This window comes from Trachurus trachurus (assembly GCF_905171665.1).
Source record: "Trachurus trachurus genome assembly, chromosome: 7".
Classification (NCBI taxonomy): Eukaryota; Metazoa; Chordata; class Actinopteri; order Carangiformes; family Carangidae; genus Trachurus; species Trachurus trachurus.
Window position 1 is genome coordinate 17,123,875 of NC_139901.1, and position 23,332 is coordinate 17,147,206.

Genomic DNA, 23,332 nt, shown 5'->3' on the forward strand with positions numbered 1-23,332 from the left:
CTAACCGAACAAGAAAAAACAGGCAACAAATTTTATGCATTACTCATTTCTCCACTCCTTCCAAAAGTATTTCTAATTGACAGCAGAGCTTTGGCACTCCTAAAAATATGCACAAATGTTCTCAACCTAACCCTTCATCATTTAAATCGTCTGGTTTAACCTGTATTTGGGTATTTTACGACTTTGCCAACACCTGTCCCCCACCCTTGTAAAAAAACAAACCCAATTGAATTCTTTTCTTTGTTTGCTGTCGTCCCACTTGTATATACATTGTTCCGGAGGTGGCTCCGGAGTGACTGAGGTCGGAGAGGGAAGCACAACTGATGGCAGACAACGTGTCTCATGAGAGGGAGGGAAAGAGATGTCAGCCGACCCAGCCTCACACACAAACACACACACACACACACACACAAGAAGGATACACGCTCCTAACATCAAACGCACACACACACACACACCGCTCGCGTGTCGTAAGAAGCGCTCTCCCATCCTCACCCCTGACTGAGGCAGGAGCCTGGAGAAACAAACTCTCGTCATACACGCAGGGTGAAATCCCCAAAAGAAGCAGTAGAATGGACACAAGAGAGAGAAGAAAAAGGCTAAGCTGTGGCTATGGGACTGCCAACTGTTCTACTAACAGCTTCTTAACAGGTGTGGGCTCTGGAACCATGTAATCCTATCAAGTTACCAAGTAAAAAAAAAAAAAAAAAGAATCCGGCAAACTGCAAACTCCTGGGCTCTTGCCCTCTCTCCCCCTCTCTCCCTTCTCTTCTCTATCTTTCTCCCTCTTTTTCTGTCTCTGTTGGCAGTGACAGAAATGAACAGCTGGGCTTCAGATTTATCATGTACAGACAGTAATTATTGCTGGTGCTGCCTGCTACTGACCCAAGTGAATAGAAAGTCACAGAAAAAACACACGCCAGAAGGGCAGAAGGGGGATCTGAAGTTGAGGGGTGTCTGGTTGTAGGCGGTGCGGAAGGTGTGTGTGTGTGTGTGTGTTGTGTGTGTGTGTGTGTGTGTGTGACACAGAAGAGAGAGGAGGGCAGTGTTTAAACGTCACTACGTTCCTGTTTGCAGTCAATTACGGTACGAGGACAGGGGTATTGGCTCTGTAACTCGGCAGAGCAAACATTTCCTGGCTCACAGTGAAGGTGACAGAAAAAAAGAGGTTCCCTGTTTGTTTGTTTGTGCATGTGTGTGTGTGTGTGCGTGTGTTTTCATTCCTCATATCAAGAATAAAACCAGAGACAGTAAAAGCAAGCACTGAATTCCTGTCAAAGAAAAGGTGACGGAGAAGTGAAACTGAGAGATGTGCTCAACACTATAAAAGTGGTAAAGACAGAAGACAGATTTGTTTCAACACCTACTCTTCTCATCTTTTACTTTTTTTTCCCTTTCATGTATGATTAACTTAAGTCACTAACATTTATTGATTAATAAAAAAAACAAAACAAGGAAAACTTGAAAACTGATGGTGGCCCACACAGAGTGTTTCCTTCTTTATCTCAACCCAGTCTGACCCCTACCTGCTGTATTTGTTCCAGCGATAAGAGGGTCAGAAGATAAACTATCAATTTATTACCCATGTCAATCACTGTCCTTGGCATTAGATAGTTAACCCTGCATCTGCTGCTTCCCTTTATACATATGCAGTTGTATGAAAGTCGTGGTCTGTCACATTCCATATCCACTATCCTAACTACGGGCTGGTTCACACCTTAAAGACCCCCTGCCACATTTAAAAGGATTAGTCACCACATTTTGTGCCGGCTTAATCTCTCTTTCAGCTGGCCTAATAAGTGCGCTTCGATAAGCAAAGCATGCAAATTCATTCATGGCCAGTGGAGACCATGCTTTCAGACAAACGCGCCAAAGTTTTCCACTCTGCTAATTACCTCTTCATTTTCCCCTTTTCCTCTCTTATATGGCATATCAGCGACTAGAGCTTATTCTTCTCCCTTACTTTGCATGAAATTATAATTTCATATATGAGATTAGGAAACAGAGCCAGAAAAAAAAAGTTGCTGGAAGCTTCTCCTTTGACTCTGTACACGAGACTGCATGACACGACATATTCAGCTGCGAGACTGAAAGCAGGATTTCTTTACAGTCTGGTTATGCTATAGGACGAGTATGAAAAAAAAAAACACATATAGAAAAAATTACTTTTTTCCCCCCGAAAATATAATAAATGATAAAAGTTTTTTTTTTAATATTACTGATCATTTAAAAACCATTGCCTTACGCTTTAAGATACTATAATTACAAGGGATATTTTACCAATTCCATTTCCTTTCATTTTTAGCACACCAGTTTAACAAACATGTATTATTTGTGATACTAAAACTTGCCCTATTATATTTTAGATAATAAAGGCAATGAAGACCCAAGGTGCAACCTGTTTATCATTCTGGAATATTTCTTCACCGAGTATTAATTAGGCCATTACTCCAGATTGGTGACGGGGAGCTTTGAGGTTTTAATTAGGTGCTGGCCACTGCATGAGTGCACAGGAGTGAAGAAAGGGGGTGGTGATGCCACTTGCCTCGCTCCTGGCCCATATCAAGTAGCCCTGAACACTTTGACTACTGCGGCAAGATGCATGGCAGCCCACATGCATCTGGAGTTTATTTGATTGTTTGATCTCTGATGTTTCCTCTTTCTGCCAGTAAAAAAAAAAGGGCAGTTGGTGTGATTTGGGTATTAAAAGACGGGGGTTAAGGTAATTATGGTGTTGGGTGGCTTGTGTCTGATGACTGATGACTGGGCACATGCTCAATCAGGACTCAGCTGTCCCTCGCTTTCTGTCTACCCCCCTGAACACACACACACTCTCTCACACACACACACACACACACACACACTCCCTCCCTCCCTCCCTTCCTCCCCTCGTCTGCTGTCTATGTTCCCCCTTCTCTCCCCCTGCCACTCTGCTAAAACCAGGCATAACACACACAGCCTCGCGTAACATCAATCAAATACAGAGAGCGGACCATAAAACTACACAAACATATACACTGCCATTAGCTACTGTATTTGACACTTTTTAAAAAAATTATTGTTTCGCTCTAATGTGTTGTGTAAAATAAGAAAACTGCATTTATAGCTAGAACATGAATTAATTAAGGCAAGAAAAATAAAAAGAAAGATTGCACTGTTGAAATCCTGTTTTAAAATATGTATATGAAATATGAAATAAAATTTCTATATTTTGGACAATTAAAGCAAAGCAAAATAAAACATGAATAGAGTCATTTTTTTCCCACACTTAATTCAAACTAAGTCAAGAAAAGATATGTAACTGTGTCCATTTATTCAAATGAATATGTAAGTGATAACAAAAATCATATAATTTGGTGTCATTTGAACACTGTATTTAAAAAAGAAAATAAATCAAGAGAATATGAGTGTTTTCCCTCAGTTGACAAGGCGATACTAATCACCTCGTTGCTGAGAAGCACTCTTCCCTGACAAGGCTCCTTAGAATACAAGGATCCCCCAGGAGAAATCGGCATGAAAGAGGTTAAAGACAATGACTCGCTTTTTTTTTTCCTCCAAATGTCTCCCTGTTAAATTTATTTCAAAACTCTGTTAATCTGCTGTACACAACATTCCCATTAGCATAGCCCAGCCCCCTAATAAAAATTCCGGCTAGTTTAATTAAAAAATGTAAATTTACTGTCATCCAAGGAGCAGCAGAAATAGGAGTGCAACAGCATATTTTATTGCTTAAGACATCAAATTGATTCAGGTTATTGCTAAATTGTGATAAAAGGTTATTGAGGGCCTTCAGACCTGGGCTTGTTTTTCTCCCCCATTTCATTCTGGTTTTGTGGAAGGCCGTAAAAGATGGAGAGGGCCACAAAGGGTTAATGAGACAACTCAGTGAGGGAGAAGGTAATCAACATTATGACTCATAAGAGGAGAGAAAAACATTTTCCAGGCTGACGAAAAGTTTCAAATTAGGGTGTGTCACGATAACAGTTGTACTTGTTTGTTGTTATTTCAAACCATAATACAAGACACCTTAAATAACTAGACGAGATGCCTGACCCCTCATGTGTGTCTCTCGCATGTGTTCATGAGATCCTGTAGGCACAGTGGTCTGTTATACAGTTTCTCAGAGTTTTATTTAATAGGAGACATTATCTTTTCATTTGATTTCTTTTTCATGTATGCTGCCATAAGTTAAAGAGCAGAAAAGCCTATGCAGTGTCAGGCTGCTCAACGGCGTTACACAGATTAGACAGCTAGAGAAAACAAATAGTTGTTAAGGGGATTCAAATAAGATGGACAGACTGCCAACTGCCAAATAAACGTGTTAGAAATAACAGCTTGTGACAAACTCTGCTCTTCTATGAAGTTTGAATTATATATTTTTTCTAAAATTATGAAATGACAATAATACGTTATAATTCAGTAATTAAATAGTTTTGAAAATTGTGTCTATAATTTTGAATATTTGTAAACAATATTAAAAAAATAACAGCCTTTTTAAAAAATATCCCTACAATGCTTATTCAATTTTGTACACATTAAAAGTTCAAATTGAAGCATTTCAAAAATGGGGCAAATAAGATTTGTCAAAGTGAAAGGGGAGCTGTGTCTCTCTCTCAAGTTAAAGTTTAGCTGTATTTATACATGGTACAAATTATGAAATATGCAGAGACTATTAATACATACACACGTGAAAAAATGAAGACACCACCGAGTGCATGCAAAACATAAAACACACGCGTACGTACAGAAGAGAAGAGTACACACAGAGCAGGAAGAACTAAAAGTGGCCGTAAGAATATGACTTATTTTAAGTAAAGTGGTGAAAGGAGGGGGGGCGACTCTCACAAGTGTGAGGTGTAATCCAGTTACAGCAGGACAAGTTTGTCCTCCCAAAAGTACGTTCACAATGACTATTGTTAACCTGACAGTAACAGGTCTAATGGCATTTAAAACAATGAGCCCCACAGGTGCATTTTAAGAAAAATGGTGATCCATCACAATATATTTTAGAATATTTTAAACAGGTTTAATTCTGTGTTAGAGTCCCAGTCAACATGAACCGTGTTTCATTTATCTGAATGTTTTTACATTTTTATGTAACATTCTGCAAGTACACCAATTAGGAGTACCTGGAAAGATGTTAGTACTGCTCCTGTTCCCTTTACATGTGTGACAACATAAGCAACACAACAGTTTGTTTGCTTTGTCCCCTTGGCAACAAACCCTTAGGCCATTCACTGTACCCTAATGACATTACCACTACCTCTGTGGGTAAAACCAGTACCTGTATCTCTACACTACCAAATGCTTGCTTTTTGAAAAACATGCAATTATACGAAGAGACTGAACATGCAGGAAAACACGGATGAAAAAAAAAAAAAACACGCAGATGAAGAGAGGGAAAAAACTGACAGGGAGCTATGCTGGTCTCATGTCCTAGAAGAGAAATACACTGTGACAAGAGAAAATGAAACTGGCTTTGTGAACTTTCTTCACATGTGTACTGCGTGTAACACAGCGTCATGAGTCGAGTGCTAGAGAAATGGACAATCATAATTTGATATTGCAGTCACCTTTGGGCACTGTCAAAGAGCTATAAATAAGGGTGTCGCAACACTTGAGTATACATAAGCACTGGCACATAGTTTAATCATGAACAACTTCCCCTCTCTGTGTATTTAGTCAGAGATAAAGGCACACCTTAAACTGTCAGCTAATAAAACATATCTGACAAAGATAGAAAAAGAAGAAGAGTACTCACCATATTCAGGGAAGTCGAAGTTAAATCCTCTCAGACATGTAACTTTCATAATATTACTCAACTCTGTTAGAAAGTCATTCGAATGTTGGTTGGTGGAGGGGGAAATAAAGCGGAAAAGTAACTAGATAAAAAAAGGCTTCCTTCAATCATGCACTAAACTCCTTGACATGTAATCTGTCAATAGTTTGTTGCTGAGATAATGCCGGCTGCCACGAGCGGATTTGATTGGCAGCTTAGGGTCTGGCCCCTCCTTCCTGTGGTTTGACGGGGGGTAGGTGAAAGAAAATGTAGCCTTCCCCTTCCCTGCTCTCTCTCTCTCTCTCTCTCGCTCTCTCTCCGCCTGTCGTGCGCTGCCTCTCTCCCTCCCTCTCTCTCTCACTCTCTGCTTCGCTCCCACACACACACACACATGCTCAGACCAAGCTGTTGGTGATGTTGTCTGAATAGGCTGATAGGAAATTATGGCAGAGGAACCGGAGCAGTTTTTTTCTCCCTCCCTCAGTGGGCTGGCCTTTTCCATCTTTGTGGTCTTCTAGCCTTTCAACTCTCTTGGGGTGGAGCCTCTACTGCCTCTATTCAAATGAGGGTAGCACAACACTTTGAAAAAAGGTTTTAGGGAGGAAAAGATTACATGTTTATTAAAATATATTACACTTTTATTGCACATGTGTTTAAGTCTTTTAGAGGAATTATTTGAGTCAAATTGAGTGTGAAATCTGATTTTTAAATACTGACAGTTTATTACTCTTACTATTAAGTCCAATTACAGTAAGTGAAGGGATATGTTGACAATCATGTAAAAAACGTCAACCAGCTATTAAGACATCATTGAATGCCGTATATATTCTAAACTACATAAAATGCTTGTCCTCAATCAAAAATATTTATTGGAATATTTAAGCTGGTCCAACTTTAGTTTGGAGCAAATACGTCTTTCACTTCTCTCACAAAACAGGGATCCTCTCTATTTCAGTGTCGTGTACTACACTTTCTTTTTCTCTCTCCCTCAGAGCACACTCTTTCTCCTTCCCTCCCTCTGATAAGCTATCAGTTTTCATTGTAATTTCGGGTGAAATGATAAACGAGAGCCGTTACCAGGTGACAATGAATACTTTATAAGACAAACCCCTTATTTGCCTGGCAGTTTCTTCCGCAGTGGCATGCAAAGCGCCTCCGGACCATTTGTACGTATTGTCCATATACTGTAAACATGATTCTCTGACAGGAATGTGGAATTTACAAAGTGACAAAAAATAACAAAAAGGTCTAAACTTTGAAAGGTCACTGGATATTCCTGTTTTCTACGGCAGTTTTATTTTGAATAAATGACGTGAGTAACTAACGTTTAATGGTTGTCGAAAAGAGGAAATGAACTTTATGGCTGTGAACCATAATGCAATCATACATAGTCCTGGCGTCAGTTCCTGAAGGCTGTCAACAAGGTCCAAAGTATGTACATAAAACAGGTTTTGGTGGATTTTGACATTATGACTCATCCTGGTTAATAATGAAAAAAAACAGCTCTCCTACTTCCTAGACCACATAAAAGGAAAATGACTTTAAAAGAATTTCTATCAAAAAGGTTCCACCCTTAATCTAACATTGTACTGTAAACACTGTACTACTTCACTTTTTGTTAGCCATGATAAAAATTGAATTGTTTTTTCTGTACCTGACCTGACTTGGCAACCAGACTTTCTTTCTGTTGCAAATGTGCTGGATGAAAATCTGTTGTTCCACGTCAGCCCTGTTCATCATCAATCACATGTTGTGCACGCAAACATATTTTGTTATGAGGATTAATGAGACCTGGTAAGGCCTGGCACACATGTGAGACACCCATGAGGATCATTACTAACCAAACTTTAGGCAAAGACTCCAAATATCTATTATTACTACAATGCTATGCAAAGATTATGAAATCAATAAAGTTATTAAAGTAATTTTAACAGTTTTATAATATTATATAAGAGACACAACAACACAACAAGGTCACAGGTGACCATTGAATGAATATGATTTTAAAGTAGCGATACAGCATGAGACCAACCATGCAGAAATTCAGAGTATTTGAAATGTATAAGTTATTAATGGAAACAACAGTGTGACCCTTTGTTCCATACTACAACATATTATACATTTAAAAGACAATAAAACTACTACAGTATCTCCAGACTTGATACTGTGGGACGGTTTAGTTTGCAGTGTGAATTTTATTCATGTAACAATGTCCACAGGAGGGAGGGTTTGCCGTCCATGCATTACAGCCCTCTGGCCCTGGAGCTGCCATCTTTGGGGGCGAAACCATTACTTTTCAAAAGGAGCTGTGGGGCTTTTCGTTTGATGTGGTCCGAGGGTATTGTATGGTGCATGCGGGAGAATGTTGAGGGCAAGGTGGAGTGTGTATGCGTGTGAGTGTGAGTGCACGCTGCTGTGCATGTGACATGGCAGGGGTACATCAGTCAAAGGGCCGCCGGGCCAGACGTTTGGCTGCCCCTGACAGTGCACTCCAGGAGGGGCTGGTCTGGTGCAGGGCCCACTCCGAGTCCTCCATTCCCCAGGACAAAAGCTCGGGCCCAGTTGAAAGATGTGAATTCAGTGGCTTTTGTGCCCAAAGCCCAGAGACATGCCGAGTGAGAAATCTGACCTTTGCTGAGAGTCAGATTGTGTTTTTGAACCCCTCTTGCTGTCTCTGGCAGTTCGGGGCAAAGAGTGACTGAGCGCATGGGAGGAGATGGAGTGGGTGATAGCTGGCGCGGGGTGGAGGTCTGTCCTAACTGGTGGAGTGTACAGGTGGGGGGGGTTACGCAGGAGGAGCAGCATGGAGCGGTTCAGCTGCATCTAACTTTAAACACAACAAATTAAAATAGTTTTTGTTTTCCAGCAGACAGTAGATCAAGTTTATTCTTGATATTCACTGTCATGTTGTTAAATTGGCAGGAAATTGAACGTGTAAACGCTTAATTCTGAAGCAGGGGCTTTTAAAGTAGGATTCAACAAGAGTTCACCCCAGTGTTATTCGAGGTTGTCTGTGATGTGGGATATTATTCCCTCTCACGTCTGTTTATATTGCATTATATATTTATTTTTAAGCAGAGAGGGAGCTGAATATTAAACTTACACACAAATATAGCCAGAACAATGGCGATGCCAGTGCACCACTTCTGGATGATCATCATTTGCATCACTCTTGAGGATGATTCTTCATTAACACATTCGATTTTTTTTATAATTATAGTATATCCGTATGTACAGCTACATACTGTACATGCACTATGAAAACCACACACCAAAATCTCACTGTATAGGCAATTAACATGGAGTTTGTATAAGGTGTATGGCATATTAGTATGTCAACATGCAATGTCTTTTATTTGTGCACTGTTTATGATATTACTTGAATTATGATATAGCATGTTGCTTGGCGGCAGTGTGCTGAGTGCAGAGATTTTGTAGATAGAGTAGGCCTATGTTTTTGAGTCATACATTTTTCTTGACACTGCTTTCATCCCCCGGCCGTAATCATCATATCTCCCCCATTGCTCTCCCGGATGCAGACATCCATAATGCAATCTTCCTAATTTTGATCCCTCGCAATCTGGTTTTTAAAAGGGAGGGGAAAAAAAGGGACATATTTCTGAAGGCTCGCTCCGTAATCATTTTAGACAGATAGCCTTTCCCATCGCAGATGAGCAAATATTTGTAAACCAGCTATCTAATGGAAAATTATAGTGAAATTAGAGTGAAATTCATGACAGTGAAATCCGATTATCTGTAATTCTATTATGCCATCTTAGCCCACACAGCATATTTTTGTAGAGTTTTTTCCATAAATACCTATGCCAGGGGTCCTGCTAATCAAATTAAATTGAAATTCATCTTCCCATTAAATTCAATTAGCTGCAATTTCTAAAGCCTAACAAAGATTTTAATTACTAAATTATGAAATTCTCCCTAGCCAAATTGGGGAGAGAAAAAGTGCATCCCCTGCATCTGAAAAACAAACCCATGAAAGGAAATTGTTGATCAAAAAAGATATCCAGGGGAAAATAACATTAGGGAGAGCACTGGGGCCCTTATTCAGCGAGTCTGGGTGGGGAGTGACGTGTGCCAAGCGCTAGGCTCCTGGGCCGGAGGAAATGAACTTAGCTGAGGTTCTCTCTGTCTCTAAATGTCTGCCCTCAGAGTTATTATGCTGTAATTGACTAATTGACACCTTAATTTCATTTATGGGGCTCCTGTGTTCATAAAGCAACCTCTGGGTGGGGCAGTGGTCTTGAGCGGAAGCAAGGAAGTCAACATCCAGGACACCAGGTAGGGCCTTAGGCCTTCAGTTCTGTCCACAGCAGATGACGATTATGCATTTGATAATGAAATGGTCAGGAAGAACATACTGACTTAGCAGAGGCTTAAGGAGCATCTTACTCGTATGCTTAAATCCCTCTGATGCATGCTGATGGGTAATAATCATGCGTGTCCAGTCTTACAATCTGTCACTGCGGACACATATGACCTTCCTTCAGGGTCAAAGGAGTTTATTTTTAGGAAGTGGGCTTTTAAAACTGTCAAAATGGGCATCAAAGTGATGCTTTTTGGCTGTTTGAAGCTTCCAGGTAACTGTGGGTGCATGTTGTATTGTTATGTCTGTGTGTCAGCTGAGCTGTGGGTGCAACTGACGGCAGGAATTACAGCTGGAAACGTTTAGTTTAGAGCACACTGCTAATAGGACAGCTCTGGGGTCTCAGGTCAGCCACTAGGTCCATTTCCCAGCCACCCCCTGCTCCTCACCAGTGGGCCACTAAAATAACAGCTCAGCACCCTCTGTGGACTACAAAGCTCCATCTGAAAAGGCACCTGCTGCTGTTATTCACTTTAGCCCCTTTGGCAGCTCACTCTGTCAGTTTAAAGGACACGTAGAAGAGAAAGACTGACTGGGAAATGATGAATTATTTAAGTATGATGTCTAATTGTTTCAAGGCAGACATCTTGTTTCTGCAAGGTAAAGGGTTGGGGGTGGGTGTGGGCGTGCATGGTGGGGGGAGGACTCTTTGTGAAGAGGTCTGTCTACTGTGTAATGCAGGCAGTCTCGTACTTGAAGTGGCTGGGTAAATATGACCAAACTGAAACTTTAATCTGCTTTTTCCACACCCAAGCTGGCTGGGTATTAAAGATAATCTTTTTTGTGTGTCATATGGTGGGAGATATAGATGGAGCTAATTTTTTAGAGACAAATCTGATATTTGTCAACTGGTTGAAAAAAACCTGGGGATTTTCTCCTAATCCTCCCTTGGATGTGAAGGCGCGTTAACAGCAAAATGCAGATGGTGTTCTGTGCATGGAGAGTACCCAGCACTCAGCGCACTGCATACGGAAAGGCGCACGCTAGCCTCGCTAGGGCTCAACACAACCTGCAGATAGTGAACCCCCCCGTCACACAAACACACACACATGCATTCAATTAACAAGCCACTTGTGAAAGCAGAGGCATAGTAGTTTATTCCAAAGCGCAAACTTTGCAAAATACATTTCTTGGTTGTTTCTCTTTACTTTTTGTTTCCTTGCTGACATAACATCCTTACTTCTAGGCTGTGCTCATCAAATATTCAGCTCCAACTCAATTCCAATAAGGAAAAGAAAACAAATTATAAATAAAATGAAGGCATAAATCTTTCAGGATCCTAATTCTAACTTTCCCTTGGAGTGTTTCTGTCTTTATTTTGTCACATTAAGCAGTTTTTCTTTCCGTTCCCACTGCTAGGCGTGGCTGATTTTACACTGGTGGAAGGAGCCCTTTATTCTACTCCTCTCTTGTTTTGGAACACTCGGCATTTTGTGGTGTCACTTCTTTTATGCACAATTATCACTTGTGTAACTTCTGGTTTTGTTTTTATGAGAGATAGAACAATAAAACCTCTTTTTTTGGTGGCAGTGGGACTGTTGTGAGCTCACTGTCAATGCTGTCTGACTACAACCAGTCGCGACTGTGACACAAAGCTTGTCCCATCGGCCTTATCTTATCCAGTGTTTTGGGAAGATATTTGCTCTGGTCATTTTAACACCAGAATGCAACATGGCAGAGCACTTTGGAGGCATTCCTAAACTGCTTTGTGGCTCCGCATTACATTTGACATTGCATTGATAGTCGTTCTGTGGCCTTTCACAGACATCAGGTGAAACATTTTGAAAACACGTTCTACAGTAAGAATAAACAACTCTTGGAGGAACATATGGTGTATACACTGAAATACAACAGACCTCGTTATTGCGTAGATGGGTTTAAGGATATGTGGTCCTAAACCAATTATTGAACATATAGCTATGATTACTAAGGTTGACAGTATGGGACAAAGCAGATTAATGTCAAGAGGACAGGGGAGGACGCTGACAGCATAAAACCTGTAATAGGTGCAGAGGGACAAACTATAATGACCTGCAAACTCCAAATAAACTCAACTTATTTGCCTCCACCTACACCCTCTTACACAACAATGGTTGTTTTTCTATTGGCATGATGATGAGCCAATGTGTGGGTAAACTTAATACAATGAAACAATACTTTATGGATCTTGTTTCTTTATTTATCACAAATGTCGATTGTAAAAACAGAATACCAAAGACTGCTGACAGATTCTATCTCACTGTGGTGTATCCTTTTCTACAATAGCAGTGACAGTGTAAAAATGCAACAGGCGAAGAAGCTGCATCACTCTGCAGTGTGTGTGTGTTTGTTCTGCACGAGATAAAGCTGACTTGTATTGATTAGTCCTGCTATAGAGAAAAGTTGACATTATACGAACTATGAAATTCAGCATTTTTTTAACCTTCAGCAGTGCTTGTCATTCGCTTGTTAAATAAATATATAAATATACACCAGGAGGAAGAAAAGGAAGGGGGAAAAAAATCGCTAAAGCTCTTTTGCTGTAATTGGCTGAATAGCAAGGGCAGCAGAAAATTTACAGGCAGACAACAGTGTGAAGGGGACTCGGTCACAGTGCAAAACTAAGCCCTCAGCACCAGCAAGGGAGTAAGCAAGCCAGAGCGGCGAGCAATCGTCTAGGTGCCTGTCTGGCATATCTTAACTAACATGAGGCACTTGTCTCTCCCTAGCTTTGGCGGTAAGCTGCAGATCACAGTCCATTTTCTGGACAAGTTAAGTAAATAACCCAAGCAAGCATGCAGAAGACAGTGACAGGGAAAGAGAAATCCCCCAAAGTCACAGTGGTGACACTCTACTAAATCCAATCAAACTGAGGAGGGAGAGGGAGAGGGAGAGGGAAGACAGGAGGAAGATATCCTCTTTGCTGCCTGTGTGTGTCCAACAGCATTGATGCAATAACACCTCATTCAGTGTTTAGCCCTTCTCAAAGGACAGGGAGGGATAACACTTTAAACCCTGTGGCTTTATCTCCTGCAGATTTTCCATAAAATGCCAAGCCAGGGAGCCGGGGCCATGTGACTACCATGTAGGTCAGGGCAGATGGGGGGTAGAGAGTGTGGGAGGTGAAGGGAGAGAGAGTGTGGATGGGGGGGGGGTTCTAATGGAACTGTTGAAAATAGCAAGCGGTAACCAGATTAGATCAATTAAGATTCTGCATGTAGCTGTGTATGAATACAGAAACACTGGGAATTGAGACAGCTAAATGTAAAGAGAGACAGCTACCACAAAAACACACACACACACACACAGCAGAGGAAAATGAATGCACTTTTTGTTAGATATGAAGTGGAAATTATTGCTAGTTTTTATCCGCCTTGCATTGCATCCAGTATATTTAGCACTTTGCCTCAGACCCTTGGAGCATGTTAATGATCATTTAATATTTGAGAAGGTGCAACAGACATATAACATGGAGGGAGCAATGTCAACACATGGGAGTCCCAATGTCAGTTAGGTAAAATAAAACTTCAAACACTAGGCCTGCATCCTCTCTGCATCAAAGATGTGACTGAGACCTTGAGCCACCTACACTTCTGGTAAAGCTACGTGTATGTGCCTTTTGAATCCCCTAACAACACAGCCAACAACATGTTTTACAACCAAGCTTAGCAGATGTAAGTCAAACTGTTAGATTCTTCAAGTCGGGACACATTTAGTGCAGGAGCAGCTGAGCAGCTTGAAGCCGTTTTGTGGTCGGTTATATTTTTAAGATTGAAAACTCTTAATTAACTCTGAATACATACTGTAGTAACTTCCTCTTCCTTATAGTAGTCAATAATTAGGCAGCTTTTTGTGGCACTGAACTGAAATATATTTCTGAGGTTTTACAATTTGTGACATCCATAGGTAAAGTCTGTGCCAACAAGCCTGTGATATTGGGAATAACTGAGCGATCACTGAAAACAGTCGATCTGTTATGTAACCTTTGCATACCTGATTTACAATTTTACATGCGTTATCTGTGTGAGAAACATGTGTGATAACCCTTGACTCAGAGTAGACAAACAGTCAGTTTATGCTTTTGCACCTCTAAGTAGCTAAATCCTGACCTTCTAGCTACAGTCCACAAATTCATTGCATCCTTGCCTGCACATCTTGGTTTCTATGAGTACATTTTCTGGTGAACTGGTTGATCATTATCCATGACATTTTCAAAATACCGAGATATGTCAATATTCTGAAGCTCAATGGGCTTGTATAATTGAACTAAGGGCCCTTGGTTTCCATATGCTGAGGGCACATAAGTTCCCAGTGGAATACCAGTGACGCTTGATGGAATACAAAAGATGGACAGGATTAAGCTTTGTGCTGTTGACTGACCTTGACCTATTTTTTGACCTACACCCTCACTCAATCACATCATTCTTTTTTGATCAATATAGCTCAGGTGAATGTGATAAAAGATGTGCCTAAATAGTGACTGTACCCCTCTGGATGTCTTTATTTTTGTATAAGTCCGGGGCTCCAGTGGCTACCTTTGTATAACCAGGCCTCAATCAAACGCAAAGGCACTATCCCTGTGAAAATAGTATTGATCAAAACTAGCATCTATCCATGCATAAGAGCTTGTTTCAATTGATTTTTCCTCTTTGAGCTGAAAAATATAATAGAGTTGATATGAATTACAGGGTGTTTTGCTTCAATTCATCAACAGAACCCAGATAACACTTGCCGTTGCCAGGGAAACATGATAACAGTTTTTTGTCTGTTTTTCAACAATCAATTACTTTAATGCGTTTTGCTAGTGTTTAGAGACAAACACCCAACATTTTGCAAAAGCCACCTGTACTGTAGATATGTGGTTTACAGCACAAACATGAAACATATGGGCTTCTGAGAGGGCTGTGGAAGATCAACATTTCATTCCACTGCAAATAAACACAATCTTAACACTGCTGGGCTAACAAAGCTCATACAATACAAAGATACATAGGCCTACAACACAATTATATTAGGCTACATTTTGTTCTATGGCATTATTTAATGTGTGGACTAGAAAGCTAATACTTTTATAAGCTATACACACACACACACACACACACACACACACACACACACACACACACACACACACACACACACACACACACACACACACACACACACACACGATAAGATAACATTATATAGATTCTATTCAAATATTATAGATAGAATATTAATTCTTCAGCAAAAGTTGATGACCACTTGTTTCCCTTCAAACTACTGTATCTGAGTTGTCACGTTATATTCAAAGATTTAGTGTCTCTAATTCCCAAGCTCAAGGCTGATCAGTGTTATTCTAGTGACATCTCTACTAAAGCCTTCTGACATTAAGCCTTTTATAAGACAGTTATGGGTATTACTCCAGTCTTGCAACATAAACTACTACTTATTCCTTTACCATCATGTTTAAATAAAACAGCTACAGCAACAGATTAAACTCAATAGGCCCATTGGCTACCTCTTGCCTTGTTAACAGGCTATTATTGTAGTGTTATCCTTGGAGTGTCTTCTGTGTGTTTTAGGTTTGGGGTCTTAATATTACTCATATAAGTGAGGTGCAGTCTCACAAAGAAATACAGTAGTGATGCTTGTTTATATCTGTTTCACTGTCATTGACCAAATCTCCATTCACATAATTTTGACCAGTAAAATACACTACTGTAATAAACCAATATGAACGGATTTACAATGAAAAAATAAAAATACGGAAAATCTAATCAGACTTCCCCCTCAAATTACACTGGGCAATGGTAAAGCGGGTGAAAAGATACGTGCCATGGTAAATCAAGGGCTTACCTTGCAACTAAAGCTGGTCTATCCTGACCCCTCAATTTAAGTTAGAACTCACCAAAGTTAGATGCAACAAAAAATACAATGATCCTGAAACTCTGATGTACTGTACTTGTTGTGTCAAGTGCTAAGGTTAGCACACTCACGCACTAAACTACCTGTCTATCTATCTATCTATCTATCTATCTATCTATCTATCTATCTATCTATCTATCTATCTATCTATCTATCTATCTATCTATCTATCTATCTATCTATCTATCTATCTATCTATCTATCTATCTATTCATCCATCCACATATGGAGTAACAAGAATCATACATTTATCTTTTAAAATGGAAATGGGGTAAGTGGAACAACCACTTTAAGTTATGGTGGTTATCATGGGAATAACACAGAATTGCCATATATATATTTTTATTTTCTTCCAAAGGCTTCCAATTCTGTCTCTTAGGCTGGAAAGAAACTCATTTCAGCTGTTTGTATTTGCAATCTTTTTTTCTGTCACTACCCAGAGCTTATGAGCATTGGTAATGACAGAAACATGGATTGACTGGTAAATATAGAGAGCTTGGGAGCGCTCTACCAAATGCCAGTCAAGCTCATGTTCCATTTTATCCACTCGTGAACAACAGTCACAGATACTTGAAATCTTTTCATGGGAGCAACAACTTGCTCCCTTAAGAGGGACATCCCACCACTGTAGTGCATAGTGTGGGGTCACAGTTCACTGAAGGCAACAGGATAACATCATCAGCAAAAGTAGTGATGTCCAAAGCTCCAAAGCTCATAGGGAAAGTGTTCTTGGTGAAGAACACATAAATAAGATCCAACTTTGGTTCTACTTCGGGACACATATTGTTTCCTTGATACATGTGAACTTGATGGGCAAGGAGCACAAGATCTTCTCCATGTTTTCACTGGACCTCTTGCATCTGAGGTTTGGAACTAGGTGGGTGCACCCTTTCGAGCACATTTCGAGGCATTTGCTTTCTCTCAGAAGGAGAAGTTTTCCGTTTCATTATTTCAAAAATGTGATCCAGCACAGGCTGTTAGGACAAGGCTAATCTAAGTGGCTACTAAATGAGAAGTGGGCAAGGCTTCCCTCAAGACTCTGCAAGAGTTTCTCTTAAATGTTCTTTCCAACTCTCAACAATACACTCGGTGGAGTTAAGCACTCCTCCTGACAACACCCTGAGCAAGGTCCTGCCTCTTTGAACATGAGTGGAAGTTCATCTTCACCCTGGTCATTTTTTTTTTTACCTTCACAACAACTTTGGCTGCAGTTCTCCAGCCTCATAATGGCATCCTGCTGAATCATAGGGACAAACAACAGTCAAAAACCTGCAGTTACATAGAAATGACATCATTCTCTGGTGAAACTCCAATACAGACAGGATCTCTGACTATCACAACACATGGAGCAGCGAGAGCTCTCATCCACCCCTCACTGCTCCATGAAAAAACATAAATCAACGAGCACCCAGGTTTTGGCTCCAGAGGCCATGCTATGCATGAAGGTGGGGCCATCTAAACAAGATAGTACTGCTGCTACCTCAGGCCATTTCCCCACCAGAGCTGTGCCACGGTAGATTATAATGCATGTGAAAACTTTCAAGATTTTACGTTACTTGCAAATTTAACTCTTTTTTTTTTTACATTCAATTGTTATAACATTTAAAGTTCCAAGAAATAACTGTTTAAAGTTAATAATTATTTAAAGTTTAAATTAGATTAGACTTATCTAATTGACTTTACTATTTATTTACTATTCATACAGTATGCTATTTAATTATAAGTATGTATAACAAAAAATCTAGAAAAGCATGAAAGATGTATGTCTTTTATACGATGGACATTTTCAGGGCCAGACCACAGAAACTCTCATCATTACCCATCATAGCAGACATTAATACAGCACTTCTGACTTGTTAAATGGATAAAAAAAAACTTCACTTATTGACAAACTTTCTTTAAGCTCAACAGTCTCACCCTATCCAAGTCTTTGGACTGAAAATAATATGATGCTCCATCTTTCAAAGATGTACTTTTCCTAAAGCATTGTTGATTGCCCTGTGTCCATTACTTGGAAGGATTATGATAATATTCCACATTGTGCTCGGCGTGATGCACAGGAAATTCAATACTCAAAAGGTTAATGCAATCAATTAGGATGACAAAGGAGTAAAGTAAAACCCTCCTGCTCGTGGAAAAAAGAGACAGGAGAGGAGAGGGGGAGAAAAGGTATTGAAAGCTTGAATGGATCCACAGAGAGAAAAGAGGCACTTGAAACGACAGAAAAATGGCATTTATTCAACGTGTATCATCCAAGGCCAACTAAATGAAACCTACACAAAGTGCAGGCACAAAGAAAGATAAAATAGCTCTTAGATAGTGAATTGCATCATTCAGCACTCAACCAGTTGTAATTGAACAATACAGTAGCAATATTTTTGTTTGAAGGTAATAAGATACCTAAGCAGAGGAAAACGTGCCCAGCACTAGAGGCTTGAACATCGATTCCTAATGCTCGTAATGTTCTATGGACTTTTCCCCTGTTCTGAGTCAAGTTTTGTCTCAGCACTCTATTCCCATGTGCATTGTTGCACGGTCTGAATATTAACAGCATGACGATTGTGTATGGGAGAGATATCTTTTGTTATTTAGATAGATGTTACAATGCTATACAACACAAAGGAGTCTCATCATTGCAGATAAATGGATAAAGTTGGATGGCAGTATTGAGCTCTACAACCATTGTAATAATCCATATTACCTTTTCAGGCTCAGTCTGTCAAAATGGTGATGTATTAATCACATTTCAGCAATCCTCCGTGGCTAATGATAATGTTATGAGAGTCTGGGTGGCAATATTTCGCTAACGTCTGCAACGCCTATTTTCTGCTGATAAGTTGTGCAAGGAGAAAAGCCTAAAACCTTGTAATCCACTTAGGTAAGGCAGTAGACTTACCTACTTCTGCAAACACACAACCTTATAAATCTACTGCACCTTCACATTCTTAAAGACTGCTCGGCTTGAAAAAAAAATACACATCCTTAATCCCACTTTGTACCAAACAAAGACATGGTTCACATTTCAAACAGTTGCACAAGTCAAAGAACCGTGCAGGCACAAGCCCTAAGAGATACACTGTATGTGTCCTTAAGTCTCATTCACACTTGCAACAGCAAAAAGCCTCAAAATGCAGGATGTCAGTTCCACCTCCAAACTAATACAATTTATTACTCATCTTCAGCAAGTAAGCTATTTGACATTTTGTTCTTGAGTGGAGAGTAAATTAAAAAAAACAGCAAAGAAAGGATCAGACTTAAAACATTGATTTTCTGCCAAGCTCTCTGAACTACAGCCTTTTTATATTCCACATTTTCCTACGTCCATTCAGCTCTGCAATGAACAAATAAAGAGGTATGTGGACAACAAGCACAAAAGCTGGGGTTAGGCGGTAACCAGGGCTTTATGTTCAAGCCATAAGAATTCCACTTTTTTTCGGGGCCACAACTGCTGTAATTTGACCTACATCACATTTTTCTGTTTGGGCATTTTCGGGTCCGGCAGCCACGTCACAGAAACAATGGCCCAAAATGGGCTTTGAAGTCAGCCCTGAATAAAAACGGTGGGGCTGACACATGAAATGCCCTCACAGCTGGGCTGCCCCCAGTCAAAAGAAAAACAAATACTTTGAATGAGAGGGGGACACGCCGCTCCTGTCTGAGCTTCCTAGGGCCCTGAGCCACCACCGGGAGGTGGGCTTTCACGATATGCCCGTAATGATGGATGGATTGGGAGGAAAGTCTATTCACATGGAGATGTTACATCATAAATATTTACACAGGGCTGCCGTTTCCATGTAGCCTTTGCTTGTTTTGACACACTGAAAAAATTTAAAAGGAGTAAAAGTATACAGGAGAGAAAATTGTGGAAAATGAGACGGCAGCTTCTCATTTTGTTATTGTACAATACTGAGTGATACAATAAGACTAAATTGAGTTTCATGAGTTGTTGCTCTTTTTTCTCAGTGAGACAAATTATCTTTCCTAGGGCTAACTGTGGGCTTTATTTACCTTTACCCATGACTGAGCCAACTCCTGTTTATTAGAGAATTATTGCCCTTCTACACACAAACCCTGAAAAGCCAGCAAAACACTAAACAAAGTGAGTCTAAATTTCAATTATCAATTGTTATCAAACCAATTTCCTTGTTTTCCATGAAGAACTACAAGTAGAAACGAGCCTCAGCAGGGCCGAATTACAAAAGACATATTATACACTCATTTTTAGTAAATCGTCAATTTACTCAGCAGCCATTCCCAATCTGCCTGATCTTTCACCCTTTTACCTCTTCAAAAAGAAATAAGAGAGAGACACCATTCTTGTTGGTAAGCAGCTCTACAAATTTCTGCTCAGTGAGCTCAATTAAAAGCCTTGAAATCCCCTGAGATTGTCCCTGGAACCAATGAAAACAAATTTGGCAGTTTAATTTTCCTCCCACTGTCTAAGAGAGGGACTCCGCTCTAGTGTTCCCTTGACTAAGTCTGTGGGGGCCAAAGAGGAGAGGGGGGATGTCATGCCAGCCCTGTGTTGGAGCCAGCTGGCCTTTATGATTAGCTGCATTAACATATATCAAAAGCCAATTAAACTAACTGCACTCAGTTATGTTGTTGTTTTGTGGTTGGACAAGGGAAGACTTAAGTTAGGTTGTGTAGTCTGCTCTGCAGTTTGACTCATAGTTTGCTACACAGGACTTCCAGAGCAACCTGTTCAAAGATGTCAATGTGTGTGGAAGCGCACATCCAGCTGTGAGGGGAACTTGAAATCTGGTTTGTGTGTCTCATCCTCCTGTTGCTTATTGTATCTATGTGGAAATCTGTGGATAGTGTCATCATCATGTTGTAGGGAGGTACACTGGGCATGTATCTGGGGCTCTGATTGATGCAAGGAGTGTGTCTTCTTTCTGGTGTGTGAGTGACACCACCAGAAACAAAGGAGTGTGATGTAGCCCTCCGCCTCAATTCACGGCCATGCCACCCCCCAGTGATAGTGAGGGTCTCTGATTTGACATGAGACAGCCCACGGTGTCACTTCTGAATGTTTAGATCCCTCTTGACTAGGAGGCCAGGGGCAAGGGCTGCTGTATGCATCCTCATGACAGACTCCCACATCAGCATTGTGCTCATACCAGCTAACATCATTAGCACAGAAGGTTTCATCTCAGGCAGGGGAAAAAAAAAGCAACCCAGTTTCTTCAAGTCACAAGTCATTAGTGTCCTCTCGAGAGTCAAATTGTACAGAGGCAGATTTTTTATCAGCAACAAAAGGTTTTATACTCTTGTTAATTTGGTGGATGTCATCTGTACTTAGATGTCTGTGTCTAATGTCTGCTACAGTAATAAATGCCATATTGTGGAAAAATTATATTATTTTGTCAGATGACAATGGGGGATGTTGCCACAACAACATCTAGACATAAAGCAGGCATAAAAGAAGATTAAGTTAAAATTAACAGAACGTAACCTGGATAACAAGAATACGGCACACAAGCAGGCAAAATTATGAGAAATGATGGTGATAAAATCCATACTTTTATAGGACTACCGGCAGCGTAAAGCTTTTCATATTGTAGTTAATTAATTATTTTCCAATGGGTTGGTCTGCGTTCACTCGTGTATTTTTGTATCTGGAGTCAACCCATCAACAGCTGTATATGTCAGGAAGCTAATAAAATGGCAGTTTTATGTGACAAAAGCACCGTATTGTTGTTGTAGTTTTGAGTTGTTGCAGCCTGGTCGAGTTTCTAACAGACAGTGTTGGGGTGCGTTTGCTGAGTATAGATCCCTCATAGCAAGACAGAGAGAGAGAGACAGACAGAGAGAGAGAGAGAGAGAGAGAGAGAGAGAAAGAGAGAGAGAGGCCCTCTTTGGAAAACAGATACATCAGTGTGCCTGTATAGTGTACGACATTGCTGTGAGTTAATCAGTTGGAAAATAAAACGGTGGGATTCTAATAAGTCATTTGTCAATTTTTACAACCCCCAGACACATTGATCCATGGGGATTAATGAAGATGCCTGATATTGTTGTAGATATGAACAGGGGAGATGGTGGGGACAGTAATCAGTCATGTTGGGGATTTGTCCTACCTCGTTTTCTCTTCCTGGGGAGTCACTCCATGCAGGGGCTCACTTCATCTGAGAGGGAGAGCAAAGGAGAAACATTAAAAACCCAGGTGCTGATTATTCCGATGCATATGCTTGCACATACAGTACATGCTCTTGTGAAATCCATGCATTCACCCAACTCATCTAATCCACAGCGGTTGGCATGATGTAACAAGCCTTAGGATGACACCAAAGGAAAATGTGTACTTTTTTTTTGTGTTGAGTCTCGTCTGTTTGATTTTACAGTATAGAAAAAGCTCAAAGATATACAGGCTCCAAATCACAGCTGGGGGAGAGAGGCTGGTGATTGAGGAAGGAGACTGTAGTCTGTAAAGCCCACTGAAGCATTACAAGCTGTTGTAGAATACACATAACTATGTCTGTGCATTTTCCAGCCGTTTGCGAGCAATAATTTACTTGAGGGCAGTAATGTTAAACTCAAAAGTTGGTAGATATTTTTAATAGCAGATTCCGGCTTCCTAACCGAGGGTGGCTCAATACAGTCTCGCAGAATAAAGAATAAAACAACTACAACAAATCACTTTCCTATGAAACCTCAGAAGCAATACCGACTAGGGCAGGGATACAAAGATCTTTTTGATCAAGCTTTGTTAGACAAAGTACATATCTGTGGAGTCACACAGGGACAGTCTGAATACAATGCTGCTTCCTTAGTCATGCTGTCTTCAAATGCTAGACATGGCTAAAATACTTTTGATAATGACAGCTATATACCTTCTTTCTCTTATATGTAGAAAAGTGTAGTGTCTTATATGACATTCATTAACCCAGACAGTGTTACATCAGGACAGAAACTGACTTTGGCAGAACCAGTTGAGTCACTCTTAAATCCTCTCAAAAGTTTTCTAACCTTGAGAGCCCATGCATCCCAGAAAAAGTAATAATAATTCTAACCTGATCTTCCTACTTATTTTATATCTCCCCTCAGCAACCTAACTTCTTCTCGGCAACAGTGCAGTTATTAATTCATGAGGCACTAATTAGTTCTTTGTTTAATTTTGTGTTAAACAGACTGACCGGAATGATAACGACTCGCGCTGTAGCGCTTCGGTCCCATGCCACTCCTGTTTGCTACAACAAGGGAGCATCGTGCGACTAGCATGATGAACCCAATTCCCTTCTAAGTTGCACTTCATTAAGTCAAAATGTGACAAGGAGCTT

General features: G+C 40.3%; 1 protein-coding gene across 3 annotated transcripts in view; it reads right to left on the bottom strand.

Moving 5' to 3' along the window:
• Nucleotides 1–23,332, bottom strand: part of casz1 (castor zinc finger 1) — a 166,671-nt gene that overhangs the window by 71,544 nt on the left and 71,795 nt on the right. For 2 of the 3 annotated variants that reach the window (XM_083976135.1, XM_083976134.1), the window contains exon 1: nucleotides 5,762–6,203. In XM_083976135.1, the coding sequence (XP_083832261.1) occupies nucleotides 5,762–5,810 (49 nt within the window). In that variant the 5' untranslated portion in view covers nucleotides 5,811–6,203. Of the gene's footprint in view, nucleotides 1–5,761; nucleotides 6,204–22,132; nucleotides 22,181–23,332 lie in introns of those variants that run through there. The other variant, XM_083976137.1, reaches the window with a different exon arrangement.